The 14,116-nt window shown below is 39.7% G+C and overlaps 1 protein-coding gene across 3 annotated transcripts in view; it reads right to left on the bottom strand.

Moving 5' to 3' along the window:
• AR (androgen receptor) overlaps window positions 1-14,116 on the bottom strand; it is a 162,978-nt gene that overhangs the window by 65,962 nt on the left and 82,900 nt on the right. For 2 of the 3 annotated variants that reach the window (XM_029240565.1, XM_029240566.1), the window contains exon 2: window positions 7,024-7,175. The exons of the other annotated variant lie outside the window; for it this stretch is intronic. In XM_029240565.1, the coding sequence (XP_029096398.1) occupies window positions 7,024-7,175 (152 nt within the window). The remainder of the gene's footprint in view (window positions 1-7,023; window positions 7,176-14,116) is intronic. 3 annotated transcript variants of the gene reach the window in all.

Genomic DNA, 14,116 nt, shown 5'->3' with positions numbered 1-14,116 from the left:
CACATACCGAAAAAAATAAATAAATAAATAGATAAAACCCTGATAGAAGAGAAGAAGATTTTGCCTCAATTTTTAGCTCTGTCCTGAAAGACAATATTTTCTGGTTTATGACATCAAAGAGGAGGGGAATGGAGTTCTCTTGCTCCTGGCCCCATGGAAAACATTCTGTGGCACACTTATCTGAGAAGGCTCAAAGCAAAGAGTCAAGGAACCATGATTCTACCATTTGTATCCATACACCCTGTCTCTGAGTTCTTCCCTTAGCTTGGTAGTGAGGAGTAAAATTCTCATGTGCATAGGTGTTAAATCATGCTTCCTGTTCTGTGGTTGTGTGATGAGAGTGAAGAGCTACCAAGCCTGGTTTCATCAGAATCAGAACTTTCCCTCTGAAGAATAGGAGTTGGCAGAAGGACTATTACTCACATGTCCCTGGCCCTACCTAATGAAGGGTTTTAAGTATTTGGAGCTGTTTTAAGTATTTGGAGCTTTTTTAGGAAGAAAGCTCCCTGTGATATTGGTGCTACTCATTGGCTCCTTGGTTTCTCCCCACAGTACTTAAGTCTTTCGTAAATTCTTTAATTTCTGACTCTATTGTTCCTCTTCACTGTTGTCTTTCTTGTTTGCCTAGGCATTGCACTTTCTTTCTGCTTTAGGTTAGTATGCTTATATATTTGAGGGGTAGCTGTGCTGTAAGAGAGTGACTGCTAGCATTGGACCCAGAAGGCCTGGGTTTACATCCAGATAGTCCACTTACTACCTGTTGATTAACTGAGAAAACCTCAGTTTGCTTACATGGAAAATAAGGAGGATGACATCTTCCTCTGTTCTAGGTGGTTGGGACGTTCAATGGAAATCAGATATGATAGCTCTTCATCCACTGAAAAAATTTAAAAGTGTCCAGGGTTATGATCACTAAGTTCCTTTAGGCAGGCTCTGTATCTTGAGTATGTGAGCCTAGTATCTCATGTGTAGTAAGCACCCAGCAAATGTATACTGACTGAATGCATGAGTAGATTACCACCAGGCCTGTTCTTATGAAGTACTCAGTAAAATATTGGCACGAGTCTAGCCAGAAGCTGTGGTGATTTCAGTGGGATGTATCAGGAGTCACAACATGGGCTGGAAGCAAATGGACTGAGAATTCTAATCTCTTTGCTCCCTTTATAAAGAATCATTCACCTCCAAGTCCCAGTTTCCTTTTTTGGATAGGAGGAAGTTTCCTTTTCTGTGCTCTCTTCTGACAGGTAAAAAGATTACCTGGCTCCTTGGAATGCTGAGGGCAGTTACCTAGCCATGAAGAGAAGGAGCATGAACACCTGAAAAATAGGTTCCAGAAGTATGCACACATGACTATTATAACTGAAGAGATTGTTTTTTGAAATAACGGCTTCTCCCAGAATTCAGTTATTATGAGGGACAGTGTGTTTCTTGCCATGGGACTAGACTAGAGATCACAGAAGTAAGTAATAACTCCTACCTCTGAAGAAAAAGTGGGTCTAACACCCTTGCAAGAGCAACCAACTGCTAAAATCTACCACCCAGAGTTTCACAATTATCAAGAGATTCTGTGAGGGATTAAAAAAGCTTCTGGCTGCAGTATATGGACGGGCTTTAAAAATATAACACACTGGGGAATAATAAGGCAAGGTGGAGTGAGACAATGGACTCAGAAGATCTTACAAGTGACACAGAAATTTCATGTTAATCATTGTTTCATAAAATGCACATGCTATAAATAAGCAGCCACAGGGCACTATAGACGAGCAATGGCAAATTCTTGACATGGCTCCCAAATTGGGCTCTAATAAGAGACTTGGGTGGGCATCAACTGGAATGAGTTACAAAGCTAAATTACTTATTCTGCAAGCCTGTGGTCTAGTCTTGTGATGTGGAGGACCAGAATTAAGCAAGCAAATGTGTAAAGACAAAGAATCATGGGGAAATATATGGTAGATTCATAACTCAGCTGGCCACCTGGGCCTTACTTTCTATGAGACAGAGAGTTTTCCCATAACGCTTGGTACCAGAGAGTCCCCAAAGCCCTTCCTCTATACCATCTGGGGTATATGTGGTGTCCATCAAAACTCATTCATATATATTTTATAGTTATCCATATGGTTACAGTACAAAAGTCTAAAAAGAAAATGTGTAGAATATTTTCAACTTCTCCTCTGGGTATTGCAAGGGTCAGTGATCTACAAGATCATCAGAAAAAAAGTATCCTCTTGTAGCATTCCTAGATTTGTTTATTTTTCTCCTGTTTAGTGAAAAATGCTCAAGACCTAGATGCCACTAGACCAGGCATTCTAGGCAAGCAAGGGGAACAAACTTTGACTGGCCAACTCAGAAGAATGTTTAAAATTAGATAATCTAGAGAGTTGCTAAGATACCAGGAGACCAGAAAGAGCAAAATTTACTATGCAGATTTGTAAGCACAGGAGCAAGAGTCAACAAACTACAATTCACAAGCCAAATCCAATGTGCTGCTTGTCTTTGTGTGGCTCAAGAACTGAGAATGATTTTTACATTTTAAATGGTTGGAAAAAATAAAAAAATAGTATTTAAAAGCATGTGAAAATTAAATGAAATATAAATTTCAGTGCCCATAAAGTTTTACTGTAGTACAGTCATACCCATTAGTTTTGTCTAGGTTTGCTTTCATGCTACAAAGGCAGAGTTGAATAGTACAGTCAGAGACCATATAGGCCACAAAGTCTAAAATATTTACTATCTGGCCCTTTATAGAAAAAAGTTTGCTGGCCCCTAATCTAAAGTCTGGCTATGATATTTAAGAAAACCAGAGACAGAGAAAAGATAATAGGAGCTTTGTGAAAAAATCTCTAGGACTCGTGCAATCAGGATCAGTCAACTTCTTGGCCAAAGGTACCTGATTAAGGCTCTGTTGAAGTTGCAAGTAGATCCTCCTAGCAGAGTTAACTTGCCCCTGGGAAATGTTCCTCTGAAAGTCAGGGAGTGAAGGGGACACTGATATGCACCAAAAACTCTCTGCAAGACTCCAAACAAGAAGTAACATTCAATTCCACATGAGTTGAGGTGGGAAAGAGTAGATTTAAAGGACAGAAAGAGTTCAATGAGGGTTCACTTACATTTCTTCCCTCACAAAAACCTGGGGCAAGAGAAAGAATCAAAGCCATACTTATATAAAATTTGCCAAGGATACTAAATTGGGACATATTGTAAACATCAGTGAGGATGGTGTAATTCTTTGAGTTCAGAATGTAAACTACAGTTTCAGTTTTATGATGTGTACCAAACAGTGCTTCATGTGTACAAAACAAATGGATGTACAATCTCCAATGTTTTACTAGAAAATGTCTGAAAAATAGTAAATTCTTGAGCACATAATGCACATGATGAATTAATTAACCCTCTTTGAAACATGATGAGGTAGAGATGAGGATTCATATCCTGATTTTCCAGATGAGAAAATGGAAAAGAAAGGAAGTTATCCAGCCATGGTCATAATGCCGGGAGAAGAGGGAATCTCAGTCCTGACTTTTAACCCAGCCTATCCACAGTGCACTCTCTCATCTGGCTCTATCCCCCTCTGAAGATTGATTTTTTTAAGAGAATGGGAGCTAGGATTCACCATCTTCTAGGAAGGCAACACCAAACATGCATACAGGTATAAATGCATGTGTGTTTGCTGAAATAACAGTGATGGTGTTTGGAACTTGTAGAATTGTCACAAAAAGTCTAAGCTGAAAAGGCATTTTAAAAGTATCTAGTTTAACTCCCTTATTTTACAGACAGGGAAAACTGAGGTCCAAAGGGGGAAAATTTCTTATCCAATGTCACACAACTAAACCCCCTCTGAGCCCCTACCCTGCTCATGGATATCACCTTCCTTTGACTTCCTGGTCTTTTTGATAGCATCTAACATGCCTTCCCCTTTTACCTCCCCACTCATCTCACCCACCCACCACTAACTGATTCTCTACATGCCTGTTTCAAACCCACAGACCATCCACTCAAATGCGCTTACACACACACACACATACACAAACACATTATTTCACTAAGTTTCCATCAAGCAGATTTTAGTGGTTTTTACCCCCTTGACCTATTACCATTATTTTTTAATCTCAAAATATTCAGATCCTTCCCTGACTAGCCTCACCATCACCCCGAACTCCCAGCATTACTGACAACGAGAAAATGTGGGGCTCTCTTCTCTTCTTCCTCCTCCACAGGAAAACCTGGCCAGAATACAATCGACTCTGTGCTGAGCCTTGCACCAATGACAGCATTAAAGCTTCATGGTTTATGAACTATCAAAGCTAGAAATGGATTTCTGTCTGACATGCCAGGCTTTTAAGTCTTGTACCTGTGCCCAGTCCAGAGATTTCTGAAACCATGAATAAAGTGGTAATCAACACTCTGAATACTCCATCTGAGCTTACTGACAATGACAGACAAATGAGGAAGAAAAGATTTGTGCTCCCATTCCCTCCAAGACAGGTGGAATTCCAAGTTTCAACAAGGCAGATTCACAATCACCTTCAGAAAGGCCATTTGGGCAATAAAGATGCATTGTAAAAAAAAAAAATCAATAAATGTTCTCTGCAGGTAATAAGACAGCCCCTTGCCTTCAAATAGAGATAATAATGGCAGTAAACTCCAGCCACCAAGCTTTACAGATGGGAGGTGAAAGAACACACCAATAATTTTTTTTTGCTTTGTTTCATGTTTTTTCTTAAACCACATTGTCCTGTCCCTCAAAGGGCTCAGGACTGGAACCTGGGGTTCACATTCCAAAGGAACCAATGAGCTCCATAGTTTTGCAATGAATCCACTGGAGATTTTAATATTTCAAGCAGTTAAGAGCATTTGGCTCCATGAGTTCATAGAGTCTCATTTTCTCAAATAAAATATCACCAAGTTTCCCTAACAAGTGATTCTAGGGACTGAAGAATTTTGAGACCTTGCTGGATTTCCAAGTGCTCAGTAATATGAGTGATTACCCCTCCCCCCAGCTTCCTTGTTCTCAAATAGTCCAAGATCCACATAATAGCAGAGCTCCTCCCAGGCAGCCCTGCCAGCTGCCCTTCTGCCTGCCTCCTTCCTTCAGCCCTAACTTCCTCAGAAAGCTCCCATGTGGAATAGTTATGACAGAAAAATCTTCCCTTTCGCAATATGGTTGATCATTCCCACTGTTTTCCAAAAGCAACAATATCATGACCCAGATTTGTAAAACCCAAAGGCAGCATCAAATACAATCTAATCTATCTGACTATTGAATTTGCTTTTTGCTTGCTTTCTTGAACTCTTTTCCCATATAATATGGCTGCTATTACTGTGGTGCCTGGGCTTACTGACACATTAGCTCTAGATGGGTGCTGTGGTTCATTCTCTGCTCTATAGATAGGGCCTACCTGATGACAGGGTATGGGGAAGAGACAGGTTCTCACTGGAGAAGGTGGGGTGATCTGAAGTGTTTGGAGCTACTCCTCATTTCCTTTTCTGACAGCCATTCTTTTGTGAGTACTCTTAAGAAAGGAAGACACTGCTCTCTGTCTCTTTCCAAACTGCCTACGCCTAGGCACTGGTGCCCTGGACTTCATACTGTCCAGTGTAAGCAGTAGTAATGCGCCACTCAAGGCTATGGGTGGAACATGCAGCATATTTTCATTAATACTAAATGCTAGCTGTCTCCTTGTTGCATGGGGGACTGGAAGAAAACAAAATAGCTTTCCATTTCATAGGTATTCCTGCCATCTGGCTAAAATGGTGAAAAGGTAATCATCATTCCAATTGGCTATCAATAGGGAGGCCAGTTAAAGGGCACACACTTTCTACCTTTTCTCTAGATGCCAAGAACTCTATGGTGCTTCTGCTGTCCTCTGGTGGGTGTCATCATATTCCTGCTGAAAGGTGTGGCCTATATACCTGCCACTTTCAAGACTGTCCTCAGGGATTGTAGCCTTTATATAAGGAAAAGCTGTCTGTTTTGATTCTGACTTGGAACTCAAAACTTCTAGGCCAGTGAGAAGGAAGGAAAAGGTCTTGGCAGGACGTACTTCCTTTGTGGAAAATGGAGGCAGGAGTAAATAGTGGTGTTTAGCAACTGGGTCTGCTCCCAGAGCAGAGCATCTCTGTCTAGAAACTGTTCATCAGTGTCCCTTTGAGAAGAAAGCCCTTAGTACAGGATGTGGAATGAAGTGGATGGGTAGGAGGCTTAAGCCCAGGGATATTGGGAAGGAAGGAGGCACTAGTATATATAGGAGGTATGGAAGTGTGAGTTCCTCCTGTAAGATGCAGCCTGAGCACCTCTGGGGGCTAAGCAGACATTAATTGTTTTAAGTTAAATAATATTAAGGAGCCAGGGTTTGAGCCCACTTAGCCAAATATAAGATGCAACTTAGCTTATGGTTCTGGACCAATGGACAGGGCCTGAGGACAACTCTCTGGAGAGAATAAAAATGTTTCATCACTTTGGGTCCTTATCTACCTAGGAGCTATTAATGCAAAGAGGCCCCAAGGATGCAGCAGCAGGAGGGAGCAGGTGCATAGACTGATGGTCTGCTGAACAGTGAGAACACTTCCTTTCTGGGGCCGAGGCCAGAAAGCCTTCACGAAGGAACAGTTTTGTATTCACCACAGAGAACAGGCTGGGGATTCGGTTGGGGTTTCTCCACTTCTAACCTCTCTAATAAGGACAATTTTTTCCCTCACTAGGCAGGAGAATGGAACACAAGCAAGGAGGAAATTAAATCTTTTCAAATCATTAATTTTTCTTTCGTTCCTAGGACCCACCAAGCTCCAAGCACCAGCTGGGACCACCTTCATTGCCTACATTGCCTATACTACCAAGGCTGCCAAAGCCAGGGGACCAGCAAGTATGAAAACTGACTTTTTTTTAAGGCTCTTAGGTTCTTTGAACCAGCCCTGCCAGTTACCTTGTCTCAGAGATGATAAAATCCTGGTTCCTGATAGACTGGTGTCTCTTTTTAGAAGATAAAGGAGAAAGGGAAACAGAAGTTAGTGTCCAAGACCCTTTACCTTCAGCGGCTCTTTTAAAGAAGACTTTGCAGCTTCCACAAGTGAGAGCTCCATAGTGACAGCCAGAAGCTTCATCCCCACAAATTAGGCAGGTCTTCTGGGGTGGAAAGTAATAGTCGATGGGCAGAACATGGTCCTTGGTAGTCTCCAAACTGAAAAGACCCAAGAGGAACAATGCAACACATGTCAGTACTTGACAGAAACAGGAGGGTAGAAGTCTGAAGTCTTCAGCAGTAAAGTGCACGTGTGAAATATTATTTATTGCTTAACTGAGTCAGGGCGAAGCTGAATTTTCCTTGGACTTCTCCTAGGGATTATGTATGTAGGGTTTCCTGTCATGTGGACAGAGCCCTTTTGAATCCTGTGAAAGGATGTGAGAAGTTCTCTGGAATCAGCCAATCTCATGGGCTATGTCTACATGAGGGAAGGATGAAGGCAGAAACCTGAGGTTAAGGTCTTTAACTTAAGTTGGTGGTCAGGAAACAATTTCAGAGTAACTAAACGGTATGTACTCAGCCCTAAGACCTTACCTTATCCAAAGGGAGACCTATGGCAAAACCAGACTAAGCATCAAAGCACTTTGATGTGCTTTGCTCTAGTTCTCTGAGCCTCACTCTCATCTGTAAGTAGGAATAATTATCACCCATCTTACCGAGCTACTTGTGTGAGTGGAGGTATGAATTAAACAAAAGTATAAAAAGCTCTTGAAATGAATACAGAAGTGAGGGATCATGATTAGTATTATCATACCAGTCTTCTTTGGTCTTTTTTCCATTCCCTCACTTTCTTTAGGAGTCTATCTAAATCACATGTAAATCCCCCACCCACATTCTGTAACATAAAGTAGCAGAATCCCTATGCCAGATTTTATTGTGAAATGATGCACAATGATGCTGGAAACCTTTCAGGCAACCATCTCAACACTTAGCCATTAGAATACTCAGGTTCCTTGGGCTAGGATGGAGCTTCATAGGTCACCTAGTTTAACTGCCTATCTCCAAGAGGATCTGTGTCTGTGTTCTTCCAAGTGGACTGAAGGAGAGGGCCAGAAAGCCAATCCTAAAACCTTAATGGAAAGGTAGCTCTTAGTCTCCCATGGTAATTAATTCAAGTTTAAACAAATGGAACATGGTTCGTACTACCCAAAGGTCAACTTTTTTCTCTTCTATGTCCTATGTCTAATCATTAAACAAAACGTAATTAACTTCTTGGGTAAATCTGCCACAGATAGGTGACAACTGCATATTCTCTCATCCACAGGAATGCAGCCACCATTTTTATGAATACTTCTTTCTTACTAAGCAAAGAAGGAAGGAAAATAAGCCTGTTCACTGTGTTGGGTGATTTCAACTCCTCAAAACAATTCTGTGAGACATTTTTTTCTCATTATTATATCAGATGAAGAAAGTCAGACTCAGAGAAGAAAAGCTCAAAACTATTTGACCTAAGCCCAGGACTCTCTAACTCCAAATCTAACACAATTTCCATTATCCTATTGTCTTCTCAGTACTCACCTTCACTTTCTACCCATGACTCTTTGGTTATCATACTCAGCACAGTCATCAGAATCCCAAAAGAGAATGAAAGGTTATCTTCCTCTCAATGCTCAGTGAGCAGCCCTGGCAGGGCAAGAGCAAAGAAGGCTTTCACTCAGGCTACACTTGACAAGCACTTTATCTCTAAGACACAAATATTAGCTTTTATTCACATCCCAAGTACAACAGAAAGCACTCAGAAAGTTCTGCTCATATGCAAACCCAGCAGCTGATTATGGCGGCCTATCTCTTCTCCCCATAATCCTTCCCTTTCCTACCTTAACTGGAAAGCCAGCAGGAGTCTGTCCACCAGTCCAAGACTAAGAGGGCCACAAGTTCCACAGGAAAAGAGCTCACTTTCCATAAAAAAATGGGAGAAAAGCTAAAAATGTCATTCCTTTGGCTAAAAATGTCATTTCCTTGGGTAAAAATTGTGCCCCCATCCTCATTCATGAAACAAGGAGAAGACACAGAGGGTTTTTGCTGTTGTTTCTTTGTTTGTTTTAAAGTGTCTTAATCTTCTTCTTACATTTTATGACTTCTGTAACTAATACAGTTAAAATCTAAAGGACATGTATTAAGGCACTTTATGTGCCAAGCTATTTCATATATATCATCTCATTTAATATTTATAACAACCCTGCCAGGTAGTTCTGTATCATCCCTATATTGTAGGAGAGGAAGCTGATGCTCAGGAAAATTAAGTAAACTTGTTCAAGATCACTCCTATAGTAAGTGGAAATGCCAGGTTACCATCTGAGGTAAGTCTGACTACAAAGTGTGGATTTGTAACCAATGGCTAACCATATTATGAGACTGAAGGTCTAGATTAGATAAGTTGATTCAACTCAACTCCTAGCACCTGGCCCTATGGACCAGGTACAGGGATAAGTGCTGGGGATATAGTGATGATCAAGATATTATCCTTGCCTCTAAGCAACTTGCTATTTAGTAGAGAAGAAAGACAGGAAGCAAAGAACTGTAAAATAACATAGTAGATGATATAATAAAGTAGAGTGCATATTGCTACAAATGAGAAAGTACCTCAAAGATAGAAATGCATTTTGAAAGGTATAAAGGTATATATGTGTATATATGAATGAAATGATGATGGTAATGACAGTAATTATTATTATATGATTGAAGAGTAAATATTAGATAAACAAAATGAGAACCTGCATAAAGTAAATAAGTGGTCTTTTTGGAAAGATCCTTTAAAAATAGAAATTTTCATCCATACTAAAATTTAAAATACAACACAAATTATTTAAAAGAATCTAATTAATCAAATTTATAATCAATACTTAAAGACTGAAGAAAGTCATCATTTTATTTATTAGATATGAGTTTAATAAAATACACCTCACACAAAAATAGCTATAAAGGAGGTGGAAGAGTAGGAGAAATAATGAAGGCAAGTTTAGAATTTGAATTTTTCCTAATTACAACCCACTTTGGCTAGAGGCCTGAGATATGTCCTGACCTTACCAGGCCAGTCTCTGCCTACCTCCTCACTCCTCTCCCTGGCAAAATGATTTGGACAGGATTCCCACTGACTGTGGCCTAGTGTGAACAAAGGGCTCATTGCAGTGACTCATGGACTGATTGATCTTCTAGCACTGGAAATGAGAATTACAACTGCAGTCCCTCTCCCAGGTTTGTATTTTAGAGAAACTTGTGCACATTTGTACCAGGAAGCATATGCAGAAATGGACATACCAGCTTTGTTTATAGAAGCAGAAATGATAAACATCCACTGAGAGGAGAAAGGATAAATAAATTATATCATACTCATTCAATAAAGTACAATTCAGCAATGACAAGGAACAGAATATATCTAAAAATAGGCGAATCTCACAAGCTAATGTTGCATAAAAGACAATTCATAATAGCATACATACAATATGATTCCATTACATAGAGTTTGAAAAGAAGCAAAAGTAAACAATATGTAATTTGGGAATATATATATGAAAAGACATAAAAATGCCAGGGAGTGATAAACCCCAAATATAGGACAGTGGTTATCCCTGAGGGGAGGCTGTGGGGTAATGATATAAGGAAGGAAGATACAAACTGATTTATGCATTAATTTAAAAATATTTATTAAGCACCTGCTACATATCTGGCACCATTCTAGGTCCTGGGGTTAGTTAAACTAGTGAACAAAAAATAGTGTTAATGTTCTCATTCCTTAATCAGGGCTCATGAGTGTTTGTTTTATTATTATGCTGTATAAGTAACTTGCATGTTACATGTATTTTGTATGGCTATAACAGGACACAATAAAAAAATTAAAAGAAAAACCTCAGGAGTTTCTAACATCTCCCTACATAAAATTCTAACTGCAATCACAGCAGAAGTTTGCTCTGAGAATAAGTAAGTGCAGAATTTGAATGCAACATTGTGTTTTTTACCACCTCCCCTGTGTTATGTGCTCACTTATTATCCCAGTGCTGGGCATTCAGTTTTATGAAGTCTGAAGCAAAAGCCCTGCCACATAGCATGGAAGTTTTCCAAACAAGAACATGACTTGCTATTCTCCAATGGTTTCACAATTAATTAAATGAAAGTGGTTTACTAGAAGCTATAGGCTTACAAACACCAGCTCAACCATGAGGAAGTTGGGTTCAGAAACCCTTGGCACCCAGCTGTAATCTCAGTCTCTCTCTCTCTCTCTCCCCTGATCTCTCTCTGTCTCCCTCTCTTTCTCTGTCTTTCTTTCTCTGTTTCTCTGTCTCTCATACTTGAGGATACTTTAGATCCCTTAAGGGGTCTGGCTAATTTAAGCAAGTCCCTCAGTAATTGTGGAACCAGGATGAAATGTAAAAGTCACAGACCAGTTTTCCTTGTTTGGGAGAGAATGTAAACTCAGCAGGGCTTTTGAGCCAGCCAGACCTGGGTTAATATCTTGCCTCCACCACTGAACCTTGGGCCCAGTAATTAGGCTCTCTGAGATCAGCTTGCCTCATCTGGAGAGTGGGGATATTTTCTACCCTTGAGAGCTTTTGTGAGAACTACATTGAATAACAAATGTTAAGCCCTTCCCTCTATACTGCCACATGGTAGCTGCATTATAAGTCTAGGATGTTATTACCTTTTGTCTTACCATAAAAAAGGGAAATGTCTTATAGTCTTAAAATAAAAAAGACCATCCTTCTTGGCTATACAGTATTCTTAGGGAAAGGTAAATATAGGTGGAGAGAGAAGGAAAAAAGGCTAGATGTGTAAAAGTATAACATTTTTGTACATACCTCTGTACTTTTCAAACAAGAAGGGATTTAGGAAACCACCAAACATCTTTACAGAGCATCATATTTTTCCTGATGTTGAGTAATTAAAAATATTTTTATTAATCACATTGTGGAATATAATGAAGACTTTAAATGAATTTTTAAGATAAAAATCAAAGAGTTCAAAGTTATTTTCTCCTCATAGATCACTTGTGCCTACTTCTTTGGGGGTATAAAGGATATTTCAGTAGAAAAATTGGCAAAGTAATGACATAAGACTTGTAGCTATGTTTCCCCTGACAGCCTGAGATTCTAAATTTGATAACTGTCTGTCCAAGAAGACAATCATGTTTTCTTTTAAAAGTATTACCCGAGCTTATGTCATATCTCTCCAATTCTCTTTAATGATGCCCTTTGTTGAAGTGGGAAGGTATACAGGTACAACATCTGGTTTTCATGGTCATCTCTGCCACTTTCTAACAGAATGACCTTGAACAAGTCATTTTGCTTAAATTTCTTCACATGCAAAGTGCATAAAGAAATATAGAACTCATAAGACTGCTATGAAGATTCAGTGAGATTCTGGAGGTAAAGCAGCTCACACCATTGCTGAGAAGTAAGTTGGGATTTTGAGAGAGATGGCCTTGAATCCATGGAAAGTATTACCATCTTAACAATACTAAATCTTTTCACATCAGGACTCAACTCCACACACCAGCTAGTCAGCACCAGCACCAGACTCTTGGGGTCACAGAGGCAGCTGCACGAGGGCCCAGCCCTCCACATCCACAGACCAGCACCAGCCCTGGGACCCAACAGGATCTGAAGCCAGCTATACCAGGGCCAAGCCCCACCCACCAGGGGGCTGGCATCAGCCCCAGGAACCCTTGAGCCACACAGCCAGCTGAGTCAGGACACAGCCCCACCCACCATCAAGCCACTGCACAAGGGAGGGCCTGGCAGCCAGCCAGGCTGGGAACCAACCCCACCTACCAGCATTCCTACAGTAGTCAGCCCTGCCACAAAAGAAGCGCACATGCATGCACAAGGGGGCACCTTCAGAGCATATATCTCTGGTGAACAGAGGGCAGTGTGCTGCTGGGCCTCATAGAACACCCTCTATATAACGTCACTTCTCCAAGAGTGTGAAATGTAACTGATCTGCCTAATAAGTAGAAATAAAAACAGAAAATAGGCAAAATGATGAGACAGAGGACTATATTCCAAACAAAGGAACAGGACAATACCTCAGAAAATGAAGTAAATGAAATGGAGATGTGCAATATATCCAATAAAGAGTTCAAGTTAATGATCATAAGGGTGCTCAATGAACTTGGGAGAAGAGTGGATGAACAGAATTTTAACAAGGAGATAGAAAGTATAAGAACCAAACAGAGCTGAAGAATACAATAATTGAAATAAATAATACACTAGAAGGAATCAACCGTAGATAAGGTGATACAGAGGAATGGATCAGCAAACTGGAATACAGAGTAGTGGAAATCACCCAGGCTGAAGAGAAAAAAATAATTTAAATGAGAACAATTTAAGAGACATATGGGACAACATCAAGTGTACTACCATTCACATTATAGGGATCCCAGAAGGAGAAGACAGAGGGAAAGGGGCAGATAACTTATTTGAAGAAATAATACCTGAAAACTTCCCTAACTAGGGAAAAGAAACATACATCAAGGTCCAGAAAGCACAAAGAGTCCCAAACAAGATGAACCCAAAAAGGTCTACACCAAGACAGACAAATAAAATGGCAATAGTTAAAGAGAATCTTAAAAGCAGCAAGAGAAATAAGCAATTAGAAAGACTAACAAGACTATCAGCTCACTTTTCAGCAGGAAATTTGCAGGGCAGAAGGGAATGGCAAGATATATTAAAAGTGATGAAAGGAAAAAACATACAACAAAGAATATTATCCCCAACAAGGTTATCATTCAGATTTAAAGGAGAGATAAAAAGTTTCACTAAAAAAAAAGAAGTGAAAAGAGTTTACTACCACTAAATCCACACTGCAAGAAAAGACCATTACTAGAAATATGAAAAGTATGTGATAAAAGATTTCATTGGTAAAGGCAAAGATACAGTGAAGGTAATAGATTAACCACATATAAAACTGGTATCAAGGTTAAAAGACAAAAGTAGTAAAATCATCTATATCTATCCACTATAGGTAGTTAAAGAATACACAAAACAAAAAGATGTAAAATATGATATCAAAAACATCAAATGTTTGGGGGGGTGATAAAAATGTAGGGTTGTTAGAATGCATTCAAACTTAAGAGATGATCAACATCAAATCGTTATCATTAT

This window comes from Monodon monoceros, unplaced genomic scaffold (genome assembly GCF_005190385.1).
Source record: "Monodon monoceros isolate NGI ecotype Baffin Bay Population unplaced genomic scaffold, NGI_Narwhal_1 Super_Scaffold_22, whole genome shotgun sequence".
Classification (NCBI taxonomy): Eukaryota; Metazoa; Chordata; class Mammalia; order Artiodactyla; family Monodontidae; genus Monodon; species Monodon monoceros.
Note: the sequence above shows the minus strand (reverse complement) of the source record. Positions and strands in the feature narration are given on the sequence as shown.